The sequence below is a fragment of the Chiloscyllium plagiosum genome, unplaced genomic scaffold (genome assembly GCF_037043375.1).
Source record: "Chiloscyllium plagiosum isolate Xiang-an unplaced genomic scaffold, Cpla_swu_hap1 HiC_scaffold_3, whole genome shotgun sequence".
Taxonomy (NCBI): domain Eukaryota; kingdom Metazoa; phylum Chordata; class Chondrichthyes; order Orectolobiformes; family Hemiscylliidae; genus Chiloscyllium; species Chiloscyllium plagiosum.
Genome location: NW_028270141.1, coordinates 55936559 through 55960619, shown reverse-complemented (window position 1 = coordinate 55960619; position 24061 = coordinate 55936559). Strand labels below are relative to the sequence as shown.

Sequence of the window (24061 nt, the reverse complement as noted above, 5' to 3'; positions counted from 1 at the left end):
AGGCCAGAGAACCACCAGCATAACTTATCCATCTCTTACCAATGTTACCTTGGAGGTCTCTAAGATCAACCATGGCCTGTTAATTCACATCTAGAAGCTGTCCCTCAGCAACATTAAACAAAAACACACCAGTTATCCCTTATAGTCTATCCCAGTTTCCCTTGGGAAGAGTTAGAAGTTGCCTTGCTGAAAGCAATGGTTGCTAGCAATGTCTGTTAGACATTTTTAAATATAGTTGGTAGATACGACAAATTCCAGTGTTATTATATGATAACTTGTACTGAATTCCATTATACTTTTGATTGTGCTGCATATTTCGATAAGTATTTAACTTGCATTCCTGATCAAGACTAAAATTGAGAATGTGGTATGTATATTGTACCATGCTCCAGTGTGACAGTTCTGGATGAATGATCAAGATCAATTTAAGGCTATTTGGGAGAATTTGCAAGCTTAATATTATGCCTTTATTAAGTATTAAATTTTTTGGTTACAAGTTATTGTACAATATTTTGCACAATATTATTGTACAAAAAAAATGTTTCCTCTCCATCAGATATTCCAAAGGTCTGAATGTTTTCTTGAACATTTTCATTCTGTCTGCAAGTATGATTTTGGTACCTACAATGGTTTATTGCTTGAAACAACACTTACATTCTCAGCCAGTCTTTGTCTTCAACTGTGAACACGGTTACAACGAAGGACAGTGTGAACATTAAAAACCATTCCCTTTCCTTACCCTAGGTACTGCATTCGACAGTCCTCTGATATGTACTTTGACCTGATGTCTGACATTTTATTTAATTTCACATCCTATTAAGTAATTGCAAATTTTGTGCACCTTTCTCCTATTCTTGCCATGCATTACTTATCATTTTCTATATTTTAAGTGCACTTTAATTGGCTCCCTTGCTATATACCTAAACTATTTTGACACTTATCCAACTTCTTAGATATTCATTTTTGACTGGGAAAATTAGTACCTTTGACAGTTAACGTTTACTGTAATTTATCTATTCTTAGTTTTGTTCATGATGAGTTTCTACATTGTTATGGTGAAGGATCCATGTTTATATTATCCTGTCATGTCACTTTACACAGACTTCCAATTTGATTTCCTGTGTTGAATGCTGTTCCATATGTTTATTGTTCATTGTACAAACCCTTGGAAGAACAGTTATGACTTAAAAGTTAAGGTCATAAAGTCATAGAGATATACAGCATGGAAACAGACCCTGCGGTTCAACCCGTCCATGCCGATCAGATATCCCAACCCAATCTAGTCCCACCTGCCAGCACTCTGCCCATATCCCTCCAAACCCTTCCTATTCATATACCCATCTAAATGCCTCTTAAATGTTGCAATTGTACCAGCCTCCACCACTGCATCTGGCAGCTCATTCCATACACGTACCACCCTCTGCGTGAAAAGGTTGCACCTTAGGTCCCTTTTATATCTTTCCCCTCTCACCCTAAACCTAATGCCCTCTCCTTCTGGACTCCCCCAACCCAGGGAAAAAAGCTTTGTCTATTTATCCTATCGATGCCCCTCAATTTTGTAAACTGCTATAAGGTCACCCCTCAGCCTCCGACGCTCCAGGAAAAACAGCACTAGCCTCTCCCTATAGCTCAAATCCTCCAACCCCTGGCAACATCCTTGTACATCTTTTATGAACCCTTTCAAGTTTCACAACATCTTTCTGATAGGAAGGAGACCAGAATTGCACGCAATATTCCAACAGTGGGCTAACCAATCTCCTGTACAGCCGCAACATGACCTCCCAACTCCTGTACTCAATACTCTGGCCAATAAAGGAAAGCATACCAAACTATCCTATCTACCTGCGACTCCACTTTCAAGGAGCTATGAACCTGCACTCCAGGATCTCTTTGTTCAGCAACACTCCCGAGGACCTTACTATTAAGTGTATAATTCCTGCTAAGATTTGCTTTTTCACAATGCAGCACCTCGCATTTATCTGATTTAAACTCCATCTGCCACTTCTCAGCCCATTGGCCCATCTGATCAAGATCCTTATGTAATCTGAGGTAACCTTCTTCTCTGTCCACTACACTTCCAATTTTGGTGTCATCTGCAAACTTACTAACTATACCTTTTATGCTTGCATTTATATAAATGACAAAAAGTAGAGGACCTAGCACCGATCCTTGTGGCACTCCACTGGTCAAGTCTGAAAAACAACAATTCACCACCACCCTCTGTCTTCTACCTTTGAGCCAGTTCTGTATCCAAATGGCTAGGTCTCCCTGTACTCCATGCAATCTAACCTTGCTAACCAGTCTCCCATTGGGAACTGTGTCAAACAACTTACTGAAGTCCATATAGATCAGGTCTATCGCTCTGCCCTCATCAATCCTCTTTATTATTTCTTCAAAAGCTCAATCAAGTTCCTGAGACATGATTTCCCATGCAAAAAACCATGTTGACTATCTCTGATCAGTCCTTGTATTTCCAAATACATGTACATCCTGTCCCTCAGGATTCCCTCCAACAAGGTGCCCACCACCAATGTCAGGCTCACTGGTCGATAGTTCCCTGGCTTGTCCCTACCACCTTCTTAAACAGTGGCACGTTAGCCAACCTCCAGTCTTCCAGCACCTCACCTGTGACTATTGATGATACAAATATCTCAGCAAGAGGCTCATCAAACACTTCCCTAGGTTATCACAGAGTTCTAGGGTACACCTGATCAGGTCCTGGTGATTTATCCACCTCCATGCGTTTCAAGACATCCAGCACTTCCTCCTCTGTAATATGGACATTTTTCAAGATGTCATCACCTATTTCCCTACATTTTATATCTTCCATGTCTTTGTCCACAGTAAACTTTGATGCAAAATACTTGTTTAGTATCTCCCCCATTTTCTGTGGCTCCACACAAAGGCCTCCTTGCTGATCTTTAAGGGGCTCTATTCTCTCCCTCGTTACCTTTTGTCCTTAATGTATTTGTAAAAACCTTTTGGATTCTTCTTAATTCTATTTGCCAAAGCTATCTCATGTCCCCTTTTTTGCCCTCCTGATTTCCTTCTTACGTATACTGTTCTGTAGATGGTGCACAAGTCTACCTAGAATTATTTAGTTATTATAAGGTTTAGAACTTTTGGTTGTTCTATAGCTACTATACATCAACAGAATTTTACTTACCTGTATTAACGAGTGTACTACTGTTGTATAATGTCCCCAGGTGAGGCCCAGACAATGAAAGGAAAGTGTGCAGCTTGTTCAAGTAAAATTTAAATCTTTGTCTTGTGAGAACAGATCGAATAATCAAGTTACCTAAAGAGTGCCCTATGAAACTGTTAGCGAAAAAGAAAAAGAGAATTAGGTGCAATTCGAAACATAATTCTACACATCATCTTTCATGAAGTGAAAATTAATTTCTGCTTAATATTTGCCAGTTTTGCCAAATGGCCCTGGCTATCAGCTCAGTGTAAACTCTCATTTCTATTGCAATACATTATCCGAGCATATCTGGAATGGTTTAATTCACACTGATGATGAGTGCATTGCTTAAATATTACTTAAAGAATCACACAAATAATTTGCAGTGAGTTGGAAGTCGATCATCGAGGGAATTTCATTTGAATGAGTTGATACAAAGTTGAATATGGAAAAAGTGAGGACTGCAGATGCTGGAGATCAGAGTCGAAAGTGTGGTGCTAGAAAAGCACAGCAGTTCAGGCAGCATCTGAGGAGCAGGAGAATTGACGTTTCGGACAAAAGCCCTTCATCAGGCAATCCCTGAAACGTTGATTCTCCTGCTCCTCGGATGCTGCCTGACCTGTTGTGCTTTTCCAGCACCACACTTTCGACAAAGTTGAATATCTTTTGTGTGAAGTAAACCAATTTGGCTTTACATTATTGCAAAATGTGCAACACAAAAGTGAAGTCCAGTTTTGCCTGAAGGGAGTATGGTCAAGATTTGATGATTTCCTTTTGCTCAAAGCTGCTTTTGATTCAAAAATGGCACCTGAGATTAAGCAGTGGTCTTAAGGTGCTAATCATACTAATAATTGAAACTTTACTGAACTTCTGTGTTTTGTACAGATACTGGCACCAGTGATTTTGAAGTTCTTGTCAAAAGGTTTGACAGGGTTTTGAAATTGAAATGCTCTATAAAAAGTATCACGACAGAGGTGGCATTCATGTCAAAGCTTACAATACTTTTTGAAAAGTCGATTGATGGAATTCACAGACGGTGCAGCATAGAATGCTACATCAACTGTGTGTGCCAACTCTCATAGAATACTTAGGTTAATGATATTCTCCCACATTTCCCCACAGGCCTGTAATTTGTTTCCCCCTTCAGACATAGAACATAGAAAAATACAGCGCAGTACAGGCCCTTTGGCCCTCAATGTTGCACCAATCCAAGCCCACCTAACCTACACTAGCCCACTACCCTCCATATGCCTATCCAATGCCCGTTTAAATGCCCATAAAGAGGGAGAGTCCACCACTGCTACTGGCAGGGCAATCCATGAACTCACGACTCGCTGAGTAAAGTATCTACCCCTAACATCTGTCCTATACCTACCACCCCTTAATTTAAAGCTATGCCCCCTCGTAATAGCTGACTCCATACGTGGAAAAAGGTTCTCATGGTCAACCCTATCTAAACCCCTAATCATCTTGTACACCTCTATAAAGTCACCCCTAAACCATCTTTTCTCCAATGAAAACAGCCCCAAGTGCCTCAGCCTTTCCTCATACAATCTTCCTACCATACCAGGTAACATCCTGGTAAACCTCCTCTGCACCCGTTCCAGTGCCTCCACATCCTTCCTATAGTATGGCGACCAAAACTGCACACAATACTCCAGATGCGGCCACACCAGAGTCCTATACAACTGCAACATGACCTCAGGACTCCGGAACTCAATTCCTCTACCAATAAAAGCCAGTACGCCATATGCCTTCTTCACCGCACTATTTACCTGGGTGGCAACTTTCAGAGATCTTTGTACATGGACACCAAGATCCCTCTGCTCATCCACACTACCAACTTTCCGACCATTAGCCCAGTACCCCATCTTTTTGTTACTCATACCAAAGTGAATCACCTCACACTTAGCTACATTGAACTCCATTTGCCACCTTTCTGTCCAGTTCTGCAGCTTATCTATATCGCGCTGTAACCTGACACATTCTTCCTCACTATCAACAACTCCACCGACTTTCGTATAATCCGCAAACTTGCTCACCCAACTTTCTAGCCCCTCCTCCAGGTCATTTATAAAAATGACAAACAGCAATGGTCCCAAAACAGATCCTTGCGGATCACCGCTAGTAACTGCACTCCAAGATGAACTTTTACCATCAACTACTACCCTCTGTCTTCTTCCAGCCAGCCAATTCCTAATCCAAACCTCCAACTCACCCTCAATGCCATACCTCCGTATTTTTTGCAGTAGCCTACCACGGGGAACCTTATTAAAGCTCCTTACTAAAATCCACATATACCACATCTACCGCTTTACCTTCGTCCACCTCCTTAGTCACCTTCTCAAAGAATTCAATAAGGTTTGTGAGGCACGACCTGCCCTTCACAAAACCATGCTGACTATCCTTGATCACATTATTCCTATCCAGATATTCATAAATCCTATCCCTTATAATTCTCTCTAAGACTTTGCCCACAACAGAAGTGAGACTCACCGGCCTACAGTTACTAGGGTTATCCCTACTCCCCTGCTTGAACTAGGGAACCACACTTGTTATCCTCCAGTCTTCTGGCACTATTCCTGTAGACAACGAGGACATAAAAATCAAGGCCAATGACTCTGCAATCTCCTCCCTTGCTTCCCAGAGAATCCTAGGATAAATGTCATCAGGCCCAGGGGACTTATCTATTTTCACCCTTTCCAGAATTTCCAACACCTCTTCTCTACATACCTCAAAGCCGTCCATTCTAATTAATTGTGACTCAGTATTCACAACGGCAACAATGTCCTGTTCCTGAGTGAATACTGACGAAAAGTATTCATTCAGTGTCTCCCCAATCTCTTCAGCCTCCACATGCAACTTCCCATTACTATCCTTGACTGGACCTATTCCTACCCTAGTCATTCTTTTATTCCTGACATACCTATAGAAAGCCTTTGGATTTTCCCTAATCCTACCAACTAAGGACCTTTCAAGTCCCCTCCTTGCTGCTCTTAGCTCTCTCTTCAGATCCTTCCTGGCTACCTTATAACTCTCAATCGCCCCAATTGAACCTTCACGCCTCATCTTTACATAGGCCGCCCTCTTCCATTTAACAAGGGATTCCAATTCCTTATAAAACCACGGCTCCCTCACACAACCCTTTCCTCCCTGCCTGACAGGTACATACTTATCAAGGACACTTTGATGTTGAGTATTTCCAGAATTTCTCTTTTTAGTTCAAATTTCTGGGCCAACAATAAAAAGAAACATTTCTATCCTTGATAAACAAGATATTTGACATTGCTTTCCCACCAGTACAGTGCATCAGATTGAACGCAAAACTTTGAAATGCATGTTATTTGTATTGCTGATTTATGCGCAATTGATTATGAACAATAATGTCAGGATACAGATACTGGAAATAAATAAGCATGTACACTAGCATAGAGCATTTTCTTAATATGCAATGGCATTTCAAATTTTTCTAAAAAGTCAATTCAAAGTATCAGTGTATAAAATTGAAATAATTTTCAGCAAGTGCAGTTTGCTTCTGGCCACATGTAAAATACTTCTGGCCACATGTAAAATACCTGGAAACAAAGAGGAGAATTAAAGTCTACATTCACCACTATACTCAGGGAAGAGAAAAACAATTTATTTGGTCATCAGAATCCATGGTGTTAGAGACAGTAAATTGGTGTGGGTAGACAATTGGTTAATGGGCATGGAAACAGTGAATGGAAATAAGGGGTTCTTCTTCAGAGGGATTCTACAGATATCAATGTCGGGACCTAACCATATGCAATATATACTAATGACTTGGAGGATGGTCAGAAGTCACACCAGATTATAGTCCAACAAGTTTATTTGAAATCACAAGCTTTCGGAGTGCTGCCCCTTCACCAGGTGACTTGAAGGGAAGTGAATGGACTGTATCTAAATCTGCACATGACAAAAAAAAAAGTGGCAAAGCAAGTTGTGTGAGAGTGTACAAACTTTGAAGACAAATACTGTTAGGTTAATTCGCTGGGCAAAAAGTTGGGAAATGGAGTATAATATGGAAAAAGATGAAGTTGTTTATTTTAGAAGGAAGAGCAAAAGAGTAAGCATATTATTTAATGGAGAAAAACTACAGGACGTTGCAACAGAAAGTGACTTGGGGGTACCTGTGTCCAAAACACACAAAGCTAGCACACAGATTCATAAGGTAATCAGGAAGGCTAATGAAATGTTGGCCCTTTTGTCAAGGGGGTTGAAGTACAAGAATAGGGACTTAGTGAGACCATATCTTCACTACTGTGAGCAGTACTTTGGTCTCTTTATTTAAGGAAAGATATTATTTCATCAATGCATGCCAGATAAGGTTCACTAGAATGATGTTCGGTATGGAGGTATTGTCTTATGAGCAAAGGCTAAGCAGGTTGTGACTACTCACTGAAGGTTAGAAAAATGAGAGGTGATCTTATCGAAGCATATTGGACTATTAAGGGGCTTGGCAGGGTAAATGCTGAGAGGATGTTTCCACTTGTGGGAGAGTCTAGGACCAAAGGCTTAGTCTTGGAATAAAGAGACACAAATTTAAGATTGAGATGAAAAGGAATTTCTCCTCTCAGAGAGTTGAGAATCTTTGGAAGTCCTTGCCACAGAGTGCTGGGGTCAGAGTCCTTGTGTCCCTTTAAGCATGAGATAGATAGATTCTTGATCAGTTGGGGCGATCAGGATTCTGGGGAAAAGGTAAAGTAGCCATGATCCTATTGAATGGTGGAGCTGGCTCAAGGGGTCAAACAGCCTCCTTCTGTTACTATTTTTTATACATCATTTCCATCAAAAATAGGATGACTAAAAAATCAAATTTTTAAGAAGTTAAATGTTGCCGATGTTTTTAATTAACTCAATTTAGAAAATAATGTGTGTATTGTTACAAAAATACAATATTTGGATGAACTATACTTTTTAGGTGTATGGCCACAAGTAATTAACTTCCTGTGTTGTTTTCTACTTGCAAACTCCTGAGTGACAGAATAGAAAGTCCAGCCCAGCTAGCCATTGTCCAAGGTTTATTTTTGGCAGTTAATCTGTTTCTATCAAAGTAGGATAGCTGACTTTTGCAAATGACTGGAAGGAATTCCTTACAAAGTAGCTGTTAAGTGCTTGCCAGCTCAAAACACTTCATCAGCCTTCAACACTGAGATTAAGAGGGAACAAGCCAAAGCCACGCAAAATGCAGAAGTAAAAAGGCTACACGAAATAGCAGAAATAAAATGAACTGGATTATCAAAGGTAGACAGGATAGTGAAGGTGTCAATTGTTATGCTTGCCTTTATTGGTCAGTGCATTGAGTATAAGAGTTGGGAATCCAGATTACAGTGGTGCTATAAAAGCACAGCAGGTCAGGCAGCATCCGATGTATAGGAAAATCGACGTTTCGGGCAGGGGCCCCTCTCCAGAAATGAGGCTGGGAGCCTCTGGGGTGCAGAGATAAATGGGAGGGGGGTGGGGCTGTGGAGAAGGTAGGTAAGAGTGCAATAGGTGGATGGAGGTGGGGATGAAGGTGATAGGTCAGAGAGGAGGGTGGAGCAGATAGGTGGGAAGGATGATTGGCAGGTAGGACAGGTCATGAGGATGGTGCTGAACTGGAAGTTTGGAACTGGGATGGGGGGGGAGAAAGAGGGGTAATGAGGAAACTGGTCAAGTCCATATTGATGCCCTGGGGTTGAAGTGTTCCGAGGCGGAAGATGAGGCGTTCTCCCTCCAGGCTTCGGGCGATGAGGGAGAGGCAGTGGAGGAGGCCCAGGACTTGCATACACTCAGCAGAGTGGGAGGGGGGAGTTGAAATGTTCCCGATGAGGTCTCTATTACATTAGGAAGACTGGACGCCTTCTCGCAGAGCGCTTTAGGGAACCTCTCCGGGACACCTGCACCAATCAACCCCACCGCCCTGTGGCCTTACTTTTCAGTGTCTGTTAAGGGTCAGTCAGATAAGTTTTTATCCATGCTTCTGTGTTGTCAGTTTTGTTACTTTGTGTAAGTTTGTCTAGTTTTTTTCTATAGGTCTCGTTTTTTTCATGTTTTGTGTTTGTCACTGTCTAATATCAATGGCTTGTTGTACTGTGACTATCCAGTCATGGTCTGTTGTATGACTGAGTGAAGATTTTTGATGCAAAATTTCCCAGTTGTATTTATGGAGTCTGTTGTGGGCATCATTAATCATTTCTCTAAGCATTTTGCGGCCGTTTTGCTCTGCTCTTCTTATGGCTAGTGGGGTGTTAAGGGGATGTTTGTATTGAAGACGTTTAGGTAGTACCTGTTTCCCTTGGCAATCATGCAGGAAGTACAGTTATTCGTGGGTAGCATTCTGTCGGTTGGCATTCGTTTCCCATTTTCAGGCCAGTTTTAGCATAATGTGCCCATAGGTCTTAGCGAATTTTGAGAAGATTTGTAGTTCAGGTTGAGGCATCATGGTAGCCCACAAACCCACCAACACACTAAAACAGCAGCTTATGAACTTGAAAGACTCTATCCAGACAAACAAAACTAATGTCATTTACAAAATACTGTGCAAGGACTGTAACAAACACTACATTGGACAAATGCAGAAAATTAGCCACCAGGATACATGAACACCAACTAGCCACAAAGTATCCTCACGTATAGATGAGGAAGGACACCACTTCGACTGGGGCAACACATCCATTCTAGGACAAGCCAAACAAAGACACGCATGAGAATTCCTAGAAGCATGGTATTCCAACCAGAACTCTATCAACAAACACATCGAGTTAGACCCCCATCTACCACCCTCTGAGAAAAGGAACAGGAAGTGACTTCACCACAGGGGAATAACATCACCAACCCAAAGAAACCCAAACATATAAATAGAAAACAGGAATTTTCAGCATTGTTTCGCCTGAGGCCCACTGAAGATGTTGGAGAAAGTGAGGTCTGCAGATGCTGGAGATCAGAGCTGAAAATGTGTTGCTGGAACAGCACAGCAGGCCAGGCAGCATCCAGGGAACAGGAGAATCGACGTTTCAGGCATAAGCCCTTCCTCAGGAATGAGGAAAGTGTGTCCAGCAGGCTAAGATAAAAGGTAGGGAGAAGGGACTTGGGGGAGGGGCATTGGAAATGCGATAGGTGGAAAGACGTCAAGGTGAGGGTGATAGGTCAGACTGGGGTGGGGGCGGAGAGGTCAGGAGGAAGATTGCAGGTTAGGAAGGCGGTGCTGAGTTCGATGGATTTGACTGAGACAAGGTGGGGGGAGGGGAAATGAGGAAACTGGTGAAATCCGAGTTCATCCCTTGTGGTCGGAGAGTTCCTAGGCGGAAGATGAGGCGCTCTTCCTCCAACCGTCGTTTTGTTGTGGTCTGGCAATGGAGGAGTCCAAATACCTGCATATCCTTGGTGGAGTGGGAGGGGGAGTTGAAGTGTTGAGCCACAGGGTGGTTGGGTTGGTTGGTCCGGGTGTCCCAGAGGTGTTCTCTGAAACACTCCGCAAGTAGGCGGCCTGTCTCCCCAATATAGAGGAGACCACATCGGGTGCAGAGGATGCAATAGATTATGTGTGTGGAGGTGCAGGTGAGTTTGTGGCGGATATGGAAGTTTCCTTTGGGGCCTTGGAGGGAGGTGAGGGGGGAGGTGTGGGCGCAAGTCTTGCACCTCCTGCGGTTGCAGGGGAAGGTGCCGGGAGTGGAGGTTGGGTTGGTGGGGGGTGTGGACCTGACGAGGGAGTCACGGAGGGAGTGGTCTTTACGGAATGCTGATAGGGGAGGCGAGGGAAATATATCCTTGGTGGTGGGGTCCGTTTGGAGGTGGCAGAAATCACGGCGGATGATATGCTGTACATGGAGATTGGTGGGGTGGTAGGTGAGGACCAGTGGGGTTCTGTCCATCGAACTCAGCACCGCCTTCCTAACCTGCAATCTTCTTCCTGACCTCTCCGCCCCCACCCCAGTCTGACCTATCACCCTCACCTTGACCTCTTTCCACCTATCGCATTTCAAATGCCCCTCCCCCAAGTCCCTCCTACCTACCTTTTATCTTAGCCTGCTGGACACACTTTCCTCATTCCTGAAGAAGGGCTTATGCCCGAAACGTCGATTCTCCTGTTCCCTGGATGCTGTCTGGCCTGCTGCGCTGTTCCAGCAACACATTTTCACCACTGAAGGTGTTACCTAGTAGGGTATCAAAACATCTGGAAATGAACCTTGCAGCTCAGCATGCAAACCTACATCCAAAACTTCAATCTGAGCTACAAATCTTCTCAAAACTCGCTGTTGACAAATTGCATGTAATTCTGGTCTTCCTGCTATAGGAAGGACGTTGTGAAACTTGAAAGGGTCCAGAAAAGATTTACATGCATGTTGCCAAGTTTAGAGGGTTTGAGATATAGGGAAAGGCTGAATTGACTGGGGCAATATCCTCTAGAGCATCGGAGACTGAGGAGTGACCTTATAGAGGTTTGTAAAATAAAGAGAGGCATTGAACATGTAAACGGCAAGGTCTTTTCCCCAGGGTGGGGGGAGTCCAAAACTAGAGGGCATAGATTTAAGGTGAGAGGGGCAAGAATTAAATGGGACCTCAAGGGCAACTTTTCCGTGCAGAGGGTGGTGCGTCTATGGAATGGGTTGCCAGAGGAAACAGTGGAGGCTGGTACAATTACAACATTTGAAAGGCATCTGGATGGGTATATGAATAGGAAGGGTTTAGGGGGTCATGGGCCATGTGCTGGCAAAATGGGACAAGATTAATTTTGGATAACTGGTTGGCAAGGATGAATTGGACCAAAGAGTCTGTTTCCATGCTGTATATCTTTATGACTCTAAACCTCAAGGCTTAAGGATGTTGTAAAAACAGGAAGGAGGTGGCAAGGCAGGAGGACTTGAGTGTTTCAGACTGCAGGATGATAGTGGCAATAGCAGGATATTAATTCAGTGATTCTTCCTGAATTAATATCAGGATGTGATATACTGAATGTGCAAAGAGAACTTGAAAACAACACAATAACTTTAAGATCGTTTGGAAATCTTACAGACCATGAAAAATTGATAGTTTAAATACATCTCTCTTGAAAATATTGATAAAAATATCTACCTGTATTTCTTATGAAATAAAACACTGCAGATGTTAGAAGTATGAAATAAAATCAAAAAAATGCTGGAGAAACTCAATAGAGTTAGCAGTATCTGTGAAGAGTGGAATTGAGTTTAGTATGACTCTTCTTTAGAAGTCTTGTATTTCTTGTCAGCTTACCTGATTTTGGAAACTGTAAGGTTGTAAATTTGAATGTACTGTATTATCTCATCCAAAAGTCGATCTGTCATGGATTCAAAGTCTGCAAATGTGTCATTCTATGGAAAAGATGATAAATATTCAACACATACACTTTATTTTCAGATTTGGCCAAGACATTTAGTGAAATGCCTTTGTTACAATGTTCAGCAAAATGTAAAATACATTTCTGATTTAAAATAAAGGACAGTTGATGGTGGAAATCACAACAACATTGAACATAGAACAATACAGAGCAGAACAGGCTCTTCGGTCTTCAATGTTGCGCCTACCTGTGAACTAATCTAAACCCATCCCCCTACACTATCCCATCATCATCCATATGCTTATCCCAAGGATTGTTTAAATCTCACTAATATGGCTGAGTTAACTACATTCGCAGGCAGGATATTCTACACCCTTACCACACTCTGAGTAAAGAAGCTGCCTCTGACATCTGTCTTAAATCTGTCGCCCCTCAATTTGTAGCTATGCCTCCTCGTACAAGTTGACGTCATTATCTTAGGAAAAAGACTCTCACTGTCCACTCTATCTAATACTCTGACCATCTTGTATGTTTCTATCAAATCCCCTCTTAGCCTTCTTCTTTCCAATGATGACAGACCCAAGTCTCTCAGCCTTTCCTCATAAGACCTTCTCTCCAGACCAGGCAACAACATCCTGTTAATCTCCTCTGCACCTTTTACAATACTTTCACATCCTTCCTGTAATGGGGCCGCCATTATACACAATATTCCAAGTGCGGCCGCACTAGCGTTTTGTATAGTTGCAGCATGACATTATGGCTCCAGACTCAATCCCTCTACTAATAAAATCTAACACACCGTACGCCATCTTAGCAGCACTATCAACCTGGGGGCAACTTTCAGGGATCTATGTACATGGACTCCAAGATCCCTCTGTGCAAAAGTGAGGACTTCAGATGCTGATGATGAGTCAAGATTAGCATGGTGCTGGAAAAGCATAGCAGGTCAGGCAGTATCTGAGAAGCAGGACAATTGACGTTTCAAGCAAAAGCCCTTAATAAGGAATGAGGCAGGGGGCCTCCAGGGTGGAAAGATAAATGGGAGGGGGGGGGGTGGGGCTGGGGAGAAGGTAGTTAAGAGTACAACAGGTGGATGGAGGTGGGGATGAAGATGATAGGTCAGAGAGGAGGGTGGAGTGGATAGGTGGGAAGGAAGATTGGCAGGTAGGACAGGTCATGAGAATGGTGCTGAGTTGGCAGGTTGAAACTGGGGTAAGGTGGGGGAAGGGAAAAGAAGAAACTGGTGAAGTCCACAATAATGCCCTGGGATTGAAGTGTTCCGAGGTGGAAGACGAGGCGTTTTTCCTCCAGGCGTTGGGTGGTGAGGGAGTGGCGGTGGAGGAGGCCCAGGACTTGCATGTCCTTGGCAGAGTGGGAAGGGGAGTTGAAATGTTCGGCCATGGGGCGGTGGGGTTGATTAGTCCGGGTGTCCCAGAGATGTTCCCTAAAGCGCTCTGCGAGGAAACATCCAGTCTCCTCACTATAAAGAAGACCGCATCAGGATACAATAAATGACATTGGTGGATGTGCAGGTGAAGCTTTGATGGATGTGGAAGGCTCGTTTGCGGTTTTGGATGGAGGAGAGGGGGTGGGTGGGAAAGAGGTGTGGGCGCAGGTTTTGCAATTCCTGCGGTGGCAGGGGCTGGTGCAAGGAGGGATGTGTGGGTTGTTAGGGGGGGGTGGGGGTGGCGTGGACCTGACCAGGTAGTCACGGATAGGGGTGGGGATGGAAATATCCCTGGTGGTGGGGTCCGTTTGTAGGTGGTGGAAATGTCGGCTGATGATGCCGCTTATGCGGAGGTTGGTTGGGTGGAAGGTGAGGATCGGGGTGTTCTGTTCTTGTTCTGGTTGGAAGGGTAGAGTTTGAGGGCGGAGGTGTAGGACATGAATGAGATGCGTTGGAGGGCACTTTCAACCATGTGGGAAGGGAATTTACGGTCTTTAAAGAAGGAGGCTATCTGGTGTGTTCTGTGGTGGAACTGGTCCTCCTGGGAGCAGATACGGCGGAGGTGGAGAAATTGGGAATACGAGATAGCATTTTTGCAGAAGGTAGGGTGGGAAGAGGTGTAATCCAGGTAGCTGTGGGAGTCGGTGGGTTTGTAAAAAAATGTCAGTGTTAAGTCGGTCATCATTGATGGAGATAGATGGGTCCAGGAAGGGGTGGGAGGTGTCAGAGATGGCCCACGTGAATTTAAGGCCTGGGTGGAATGTGCTGGTGAAGTTCAACCTCCTCGCTGGCGCACGAGGTGGCGCCAATGCAGTTATCAATGTAGCGGAGGAAGAGGTGGGGAGTGGTGCTGGTGAAATGACGGAAGATGGACTGTTCGACGTAGCCTGTACATTTACACTATCAAGAATCTTTCCACTGACCCAGTATTCTGCCTTTCTGTTATTCTTATCAAAGTGAATCACCTCACATTTAGCAGCACTGAACTCCATTTGCCACCTCTCAGCCCAATTCTGCAGTTTATCTAAGTCCCCCTGCAACTTGCAACATTCTTCCACACTGTTCACTACTCCATCAACGTCAGTGTCATCTACAAACTTACTAACCCATCCACCTATGCCTGCATCTAAGTCATTTATAAAAATGATAAACATCAATGCTCCCAAAACAAATCCTTGTCGCATACCACGAGTAACTGGACTCCAGGCTGAATATTTTCCATCAACCACTGCTTGCTGCCTTCTTACAGAAAGCCAGTTTCTAATCCAAACTGCTAAATCACCCTCAATCCCATGCCTCTGCATTTCCTCCAACAGCCTACCATGTGGAACCTTATCAAAGGCTTTACTGAAGTCATGTACACCACAGCAACTGCCCTACCCTCATCCATATGCTTGGTCAGCCTCTCAAAAAACTCAATGAGGTTTGTGAGACATGACCTGCCCTTGACAAAATCATGTTGACTATCTGCAATCAAATTATTGCTTGCTAGGTGATTATAAATCCTTTATCTTATCCTTTCCTAAACTGTTCCTACAACAGACATAAGGCTCACTGGTCTATAATTAACTGGGTCATCTCTACTGCACTTCGAGAACAAGGGCACAACATTTGTAATTCCCCAGTCCTCTGGTACTAAACATGTAGACAATGACGACTCAAAGATCAAAACCAAAGGCTCCAACACCTCCTTCTCTAGCTTCCCAGAGAATTCTCAGAAAAATCCTATCCAACCCAGGGAACTTGTCTACTTTCACTCCTTCTAGAATTGATAACATCTCTTCCCTACTAACCTCAATCCTTTCTAGTCTAATATCTTGTATTTCATTCTTCTCCTCTACAATATTCTCCTTTTCCTGAATGAAAACCGATGAGAAATATTTGTTTAACACCTCTCTGATCTCCACAGGGTCCACACATAACTTCCCACATCTGTTTTTGACTGGCCCTATTCCTACCCTAGTCATCCTTTGATTCCTTTATTCTACCTGCGAAAGATTGCTCATCTCCTCTCTTTGCTCTTCTTAACTCTCTCTTTAAATCCTTCCTAGCTAATCTGTAACTCTTCATCGCCTCATGTAAACCATCTTGTGTCATCGTCACATAAGCCTCCTTCTTCCGCTTAACAGGAGATGCAATTTTTGTAGTAAGCCATGGTTCCCTTACCTTATCACTTCCCTCTGCCTGACAGGACATACCTATCCAGGACACGCAATATTTGTTCCTTAAATCAGCTCTACATTCCGATTGTCCCCATCCCCTGCATTTTGCTACCCCATTCTATGCATCCCAAGTCTTGCCTAATCACATTATAATTGCCCTTGTCCCATCAATAACTCTTGCCCTGTGGCATGTACCTATCCCTTTCCATCACTAAACTAAACGTAACTGAATTATGGTCACTCTCTCCAAGGTGCTCACCTACCACTAAATCAAACACCTGGCCTGGTTCATTACCAATTGGTATGGAGAGAGGCAGTTAAGTTGATGTGGTAGCATAAGGGGTATTAAATGTCTACAAAGAGATTCCAGCCAAGGCAGAAAAAGCAGTATATTGGATTAGTTCCTGCAAAAGTCATTCCCTTACTGATAGTAGATGGATAATACACCCTAACACATTAAGTAAATCCTGACACAATATATCATTTAAGTTGCACACTGTAAACTTTTGCTATAAATTCTGTATCTTACGATCTTATACTCCACAATGTCCTGATGGAGCAGCGCTCCGAAAACTAGTGCTTCCAAATAAACCTTTTAGACTATAACCTGGTGTTGTGTGATTTTTAACTAAAAGCAAGGAAGTTTTGCTGCAACTGTACAAGGTGCTGGTGATGCCACAACTGTTCTGTACTATGTACAGTTTGGTCACCTTATTTGGGACAGGATGTATTGGCATTGGGGTGGGAGGGATGCAGAGGACGTTCACAAAGTTGATTCTGGAGTTGAGAGGGTTGGCTTGTGAAGACAGATTGAGTAGACTTAGATTTTAGATTAGATTACATTACAGTGTGGAAACAGGCCCTTCAGCCCAACAAGTTCACACCGACCCGCCGAAGCGCAACCCACCCATACCCCTACATTTACCCCTTACCTAATTGCCCGTAGTGTTAGGTAAGGGGTAAATGTAGGGGCATGGGTGGGTTGCGCTTAGGCGGGTCGGTGTGGACTTGTTGGGCCGAAAGGCCTGTTTCCACACTGTAATGTAATCTAAATTAATCTAACACTAGGCAATTTAGCATGGCCAATTCACCTGACCTGCACATCTTTGGACTGTGGGAGGAAACCCGAGCACCCGGAGGAAACCCACGCAGACACGGGGAGAACGTGCAAACTCCACACAGTCAGTCGCCTGAGGCGGGAATTGAACCCGGGTCTCAGGTGCTGTGAGGCAGCAGTGCTAACCACTGAGCCACCGTGCCGCCAATACTTGGTGTATGGATTAGAGTGGTGCTGGAAAAGCACAGCCAGTCAGGCAACATCCGGGGAGCAGGAAAATCAACGTTTCGGGCAAAGGTCCTGATGAAGGGCTTTTGCCCGAAACGTCTATCTTCCTTCTCCTCGGATACTGCCTGACTGGCTGTGCTTTTCCATCACCACTCTAATCTAGACTGAATTTTCAGCATCTGCAGTCCTCACTTTTGCCTAGACTGGGTGTCTACTCATTGGAATTTAGAAGAATGAGAGGAGATCTTGTAGAAACATATAAAATTATGAAGGGAATAGAAGCAAGGAGGTTGTTTTTACTGAGTGAAGCTAGAAATAAGGGGCATTGCCTCAAAATAAAGGACAGCAGATTTGGGAGGAACTTCTTCTCCCAAAGGGTTAAGCCTGTGTAATTCCCTGCCCAGTGAAGCGATTGAGGCTATCTCATTAAATGTTTTTTTAAAGGAAAGGTAGATTTTTGAACAATAAAGGAATTAATAGTTATGGTGGGCTGGCAGGTAAATGGTGGTGAGTCCACAAAAAGATCAGCCATCGTCTCATTGAATGGCGGCTCGAGGGGCCAGATGGCCTATTCTTGCTTCCATTTATTACATTCTTATATTCTAATATTTTGTTTTCTTGGCTAATTTTCTAGGAGGAACTTAAAAATGCATGTGTTTGATATGACCAGTTAGAAAAGTCACAGAATACATAGGTCTGATATGACACATTCCACCTACTAAATAACAGCATACATTACAAAATCAACACTCAATACTCTCACCATATTTGACAAGTATATTTATGTAAAGATAGCTAATTCCTTTTGCGTTTAAGCGATACTTAGTAGAAGTCTCCTGTGCCTCATGACACAAAGAGTGCCTCTCTTCCACTATCTGTCTGGAGCTAAATATTTGACTTGAGTATAATTTTATTTTATATCCAGTAGATGTTCTCCACATATTTTACAGTCTGTACCAAAATCGTGGAAGATTTGGAAGCACAGTGGGTGGAGCATACCCCTGCCTGAGACAGAAATTCTGGGCTCACCAGGATTTGATGGCTGCTTCAAGTATATTCATTTGAAGATTGCAGAGGTTAGGGGCGGCAAATCTGGTCAGCCATGTAAAGAAAAAAATTTAGGGCCTTTACCATCACTATTCATATGTATCGACTGAGCATACAAAAGTGTGATGCCACTACAACTTTGATCAGGAATGGCTAAATTGGCTGGATGGCCAGTATGGATCAGATCAAAATGTGTTTATGTTGCTGTGCTCTGGTGAGACTAGACCTTGAGTGCTGTATCCATATCTGATTAAAGAAAGACAAAATAAATATTAAAGTCTTTGGTGCATGCACAAAGTATGTCCAGGAGCTAACCTCTGAGATGTATGTAACATTAAATATAACTAAAAAAACAAATTTCCAATATCCCTTTAGGTTAAATTGAAGAAAAAAGAGGGGCCTAAGCTCTAAATTGGTACAAGTTACATTTAGGATTTTCTGGAACTTCATCTTCATATATTAAAAAAAAACAACTCAAGAAACAGATTCCAATTAATAACACCAGAGTCAAAGTATTTAAAAAGCATTTTAGAGAAGATTTGAAGCTCAGGTTTTAAGTTTGCTCACTCAGCTGTTAGATTTGTTCTTAGTCGTTTTGTCACCATGCTAGATAACATCATCAGTGAGCCTCCAATAAAGCACTGGTGTTCTGTCCCACTTGCTATTTGTGTGTCTTGGTATGTGGTGATGGGTGATAGCATTTCTGGTTCTTTTTCTGAGAGGTTGGTAAATGGGGTCCAAACCGATATGTTTGTTAATGAAGTTCTGGTTTGAATGCCAGGCCTCCAGGAATTCCTGTGCGTGTCTTTGTTTAGCCTGTCCCAGAATGGATGTATTGTCCCATTTGAACTGGTGTCTCTCTTCATCTGTTTGTATGAATACTAGTGATAGTTCCCTCATTCCTGAAGAAGGGCTCATGTCCGAAACGTCGATCCTCTTGCTCCTTGGATGCTGCCTGACCTGCTGTGCTTTTCCAGCAACACATTTTCAGCTCTGATCTCCAGCATCTGCAGTCCTCACTTTCTCCTACATGTCTTCTGGTGGCTAGTTGATGCTCATGTATCCTGGTGGCTAATTTCCTGCCCGTCTGTCCAATGTAATGTTTGTTGCAGTCCTTGCAGGGTATTTTATACATGATGTTCGTTCTGCTGGCTGTTGGTACAGGGTCCTTTAAATTCATCAGGAGCTGTTTCAGTGTGGTGGTAGGTTTGTGGGCTACTGTGATGTCTAGGGGCTGGAGTAGTCTGGTCGTCATCTCCAAGATGATGACCAGACTATAAATTCTGCTATTAATTTTTGCTATAAACCAGACTATAAATTTTTGCTATAAATTCTGTTTCTTATGATCCTATTCCACAACACAACAGCTTCAAAAGTTAGTGCTTCGAAATAAACCTGTTGGACTATAACCTGGTATTGTGTGGTTTTTAACATTGGGATACATTCCTGAAGAAGGGCTAATGCCCGAAACGTCGATTCTCCTGTTCCCTAGATGCTGCCTGACCTGCTGCGCTTCTCCAGCAACACATTTCCATCTCTGATCTCCAGCATCTGCAGACCTCATTTTCTCTTCTCGATACAGAACTGGCTCAAAGGTAGAAGACAGAGGGTGGCGGTGGAGGATTGCTTTTCAGACTGGAGGCCTGTGATCAGTGGTGTGCCACAAATATCAGTGCTGGGTCCACTACTTCTCGTAATTTATATAAACGATTTGGATGTGAACATAGGAGATATAGTTAGTAAGTTTGTAGATGACACCAAAATTGGTGGTGTAGTGGACAGTAAAGAAGGTTACCTCAGAGTACAGTGGGATCTTGATCAGATGACCCAATGGGTTGAGGAGTGGCAGATGGAGTTTAATTTAGATAAATGCGAGGTGCTGCATTTTGGAAAAACAAATCAGGACTTATACACTTAATGGTAAGGTCCTAGGGAGTGTTGTGAACAAAGAGACGTTGGAGTGCAGGTTCATAGTTCCTTGAAAGTAGAGTTTAGGTAGAGACGATAGTGAAGGCAACTTTTGGTAATGCTTTCCTTTATTGGTCACAGTATTGAGTATAGGAGTTGGGAGGTCATGTGGCGGCTGTCCAGGACATTGGTGAGACCCTGTTTGGAATACTGCATGCAATTCCGGTTTCCTTCCTATCAGAAGGATGTTCTGAAACTTGAAAAGGTTCAGAAAAGATTTACAAAATGTTGCCAGGGTTGGAGGATTTGAGCTATAGGGAGAGGCTGAACAGGCTGGTGCTGATTTTTCTGAAGCATTGTAGGCTGAGGGGTGACCTTATAGAGGTTTATAAACTCATGAGGGGCATGGATAGGATAAATAGAGAAGGTCTTTTCCCTGGGGTTGGAGAGTCCAGAACTAGAGGGCATTGGTTCAGGGTGAGAGAGGAAAGATATAAAAGAGACCTAAGGGGCATCATTTTCATGCAGAGGGTGGTGTGTGTATGGAATGAGCTGCCAGAGAAAGTGGTGCAGTCTGGTGTAATTACAGCATTTAAAAGGCATCTGGATGGGTATATGAATAGGAAGGATTTAGATGAATATGGGCCAAGTGCTGACAAATCGGATTAGATTAAGTTGGGATATCTGGTCGGCCTGGATGAATTGGACCAAAGGATCTGTTTCTGTGCTGTACATCTCTTTGACTCTATGACACGAGCACCATTTAGCCACCAAACGACATGACCAACTATCACTAGTACCCTTACATACAGATGAAGAGGGATACCAGTTTGACTGGGACAATACATCCATCCTGGGACATTATAAACAAAGGTATGCACGGGAATTCCTAGAGGCCTGGCATTCAAACCAAAACTCCATTAACAAATATATCGGTTTGGACCCCATTTACCAACCTCTTAGAAACAGAACCTGAAGTAATATCATCCACCACAACAGACCAAGACACACAAATAGCAAGCTGGACAGAACACTAGCACTTTATCGGAAGCTCACTGATGATGTTACCTAGCATGGTGACTAAACATCTGAGAACAAGTCAACCAGCTCAGCTGATTTAAGCAGCATATTGATGCAATATTCAGGATTGATGGGTAAATTTGGGTGAATGGTGTTCCTAATTCAAAACTTTCATGTTGCAGATTTCACATTAATTCTGTATATAATGCCCTCCTGAATGTGCTTAATATTCTGGTACAGTCATTCTGACAGATTAAATCAATGCACAATTTCATAATCTCCAATTCCCCATCACAAATATTTTGAGAAAATGTCTGTTAGCTCTAACACAGTTCATCTTAGTACTTAACATGCTGGACTCCTGATTTTTGGAATACATTTTTTAAAAAATTCTAACAGCACTTGGAAAATTGAATGCAGTCTAGTCCCCTGCCTCAAGGAAAGACATACTTGCCATAGAGGGAGTGAAATGGAGGTTCAGCAGTCTAAATCCTGGAATGTAGATGAAGGGGAACTGTTTTACGAGATGTAACTGCTATTTGAAAATTAGAGGAATTTTCAAATAAGAGGAATTAAGAATAGCATTGTGTTATTAAGGCAAGATCATATCTGATGAAGTCAATTTTTTTAAGGAAGTAAGCCTGAGGAATGATGAGGGCGGTGCAATGGATGTTATCTAAGTGGAGTTTACATAGAACATAGAGCAGTACAGCACAGAACAGGCCCTTCAGCCCACGATGTTGTGCCGACCATTGATCCTCATGTATGCACCCTCAAATTTCTGTGACCATATGCATGTCCAGCAGTCTCTTAAATGTCCCCAATGACCTTGCTTCCACAACTGCTGCTGGCAACGCATTCCATGCTCTCACAACTCTGTGAAAAGGACCCGCCTCTGACATCCCCTCTATACTTTCCTCCAACCAGCTTAAAACTATGACGCCTCGTGTTAGCCATTTCTGCCCTGGGAAATAGTCTCTGGCTATCGACTCTATCTATGCCTCTCTTTATCTTGTATACCTCAATTAGGTCCCCTCTCCTTCTCCTTTTCTCCAATGTGAAAAGTCCGAGCTCAGTCAACCTCTCTTCATAAAATAAGCCCTCCAGTCCAGGCAGCATCCTGGTAAACCTCCTCTGAACCCTCTCCAAAGCATCCACATATTTCCTATAATAGGCGACCAGAACTGGGCACAGTATTCCAAGTGTGGTCTAACCAAAGTTTTATAGAACTGCAACAAGATCTCACGACTCTTAAACTCAATCCCCCTGTTAATGAAAGCCAAAACACCATATGCTTTCTTAATAACCCTGTCCACTTGGGTGGCCAATTTAAGGGATCTATGTACCTGCACCCCAAGGTCTCTCTGTTCTCCACACTGTCAAGAATCCTATCCTTAATCCTGTACTCAGCTTTCAAATTCGACCTTCCAAAATGCATCATCTCGCATTTACCCAAGTTGATCTCCATCTGCCACCTCTCAGCCCATCTCTGCATCCTGTCAATGTCCCGCTGCAGCCTAAAACAGCCCTCTATACTGTCAACGACACCTCCAACCTTTGTGTCATCTGCAAACTTGCTGACCCATCCTTCAATCCCCTCATCCAAGTCATTAATAAAAATTACAAACAGTAGAGGCCCAAGGACAGAGCCCTGTGGAACACCACTCACTTCCAGGCAGAATATTTTCCTTCTACTACCACTCGCTGTCTTCTTTTGGCCAGCCAATTCCGTATCCAGACAGCTAAGTTCCTCTGTAGCCCAATCCTCCTGGCCTTCTGAATGAGCCTACCATGGGGAACCTTATCAATAGACAATAGGTGCAGGAGTAGGCCATTCAGCCCTTCAAGCCTGCACCGCCATTCAATATGATCATGGCTGATCATTCCTAATCAATATCCTGTTCCTGCCTTATCTCCATAACCCTTGATTCCACTATCTTTGAGAGCTCTATCCAACTCTTTCTTAAATGAATCCAGAGACTGGGCCTCTGCTGCCCTCTGGGGCAGAGCATTCCACACACCCACCACTCTCTGGGTGAAGAAGTTTATCCTCATCTCTGTCCTAATGCCTTGCTGAAGTCCATATACACCACACCCACAGCTCGACCCTTATCAACTTTTCTAGTCACATCCTCAAAGAACTCGATAAGGTTTGTGAGGCATGACCTGCCCCTCACAAAGCCGTGTTGACTGCATTTAATCAAGCCATGCTCTTCCAAATGGTCATAAATCCTATCCCTCAGAATCCTTTCTAACACCTTGCAGACGACAGACGTGAGATTTGCTGATCTGTAATTGCCGGGGATTTCCCTATTTCCTTTCTTGAAGAGAGGAATTACATTTGCCTCTCTCCAGTCCTCAGGTACGACTTCAGTGGAGAGCGAGGATGCAAAGATCTTCGCAAGTGGCGAAGCAATCGCATTTCTTGTTTTCCAAAGCAGCCGAGGACAAATCTGGTCCGGGCCTGGCAACTTGTCAGTCTTAATGTTTGACAAAATTTTTAGCACATCAGCTTCCTCTATCTCTATCCATTCCAGCATGCACACCTGCTCTTCAAAGGTTTCATTCATTACAAAGTTCATTTCTTTCATAAAGACCGAAGCAAAAAACTCATTTAGGGCTTCCCCTACCTTCTCAGACTCCACACACAAGTTCCCTATGCTATCCCTGATCGGCCCTACTCTTTCTTTGACTATTGTCTTATTCCTCA

The 24061-nt window shown here is 43.2% G+C and overlaps 1 protein-coding gene across 4 annotated transcripts in view; it reads right to left on the bottom strand.

The window, feature by feature from the left end:
- Positions 1-24061, bottom strand: part of fam135a (family with sequence similarity 135 member A) — a 318933-nt gene that overhangs the window by 15009 nt on the left and 279863 nt on the right. For all 4 annotated transcript variants that reach the window (XM_043681723.2, XM_043681738.2, XM_043681746.2 and 1 more), the window contains 2 exons: positions 12419-12516; positions 3167-3318 (listed from right to left, as the gene is read on the bottom strand). In XM_043681723.2, the coding sequence (XP_043537658.2) occupies positions 3167-3318; positions 12419-12516 (250 nt within the window). The remainder of the gene's footprint in view (positions 1-3166; positions 3319-12418; positions 12517-24061) is intronic.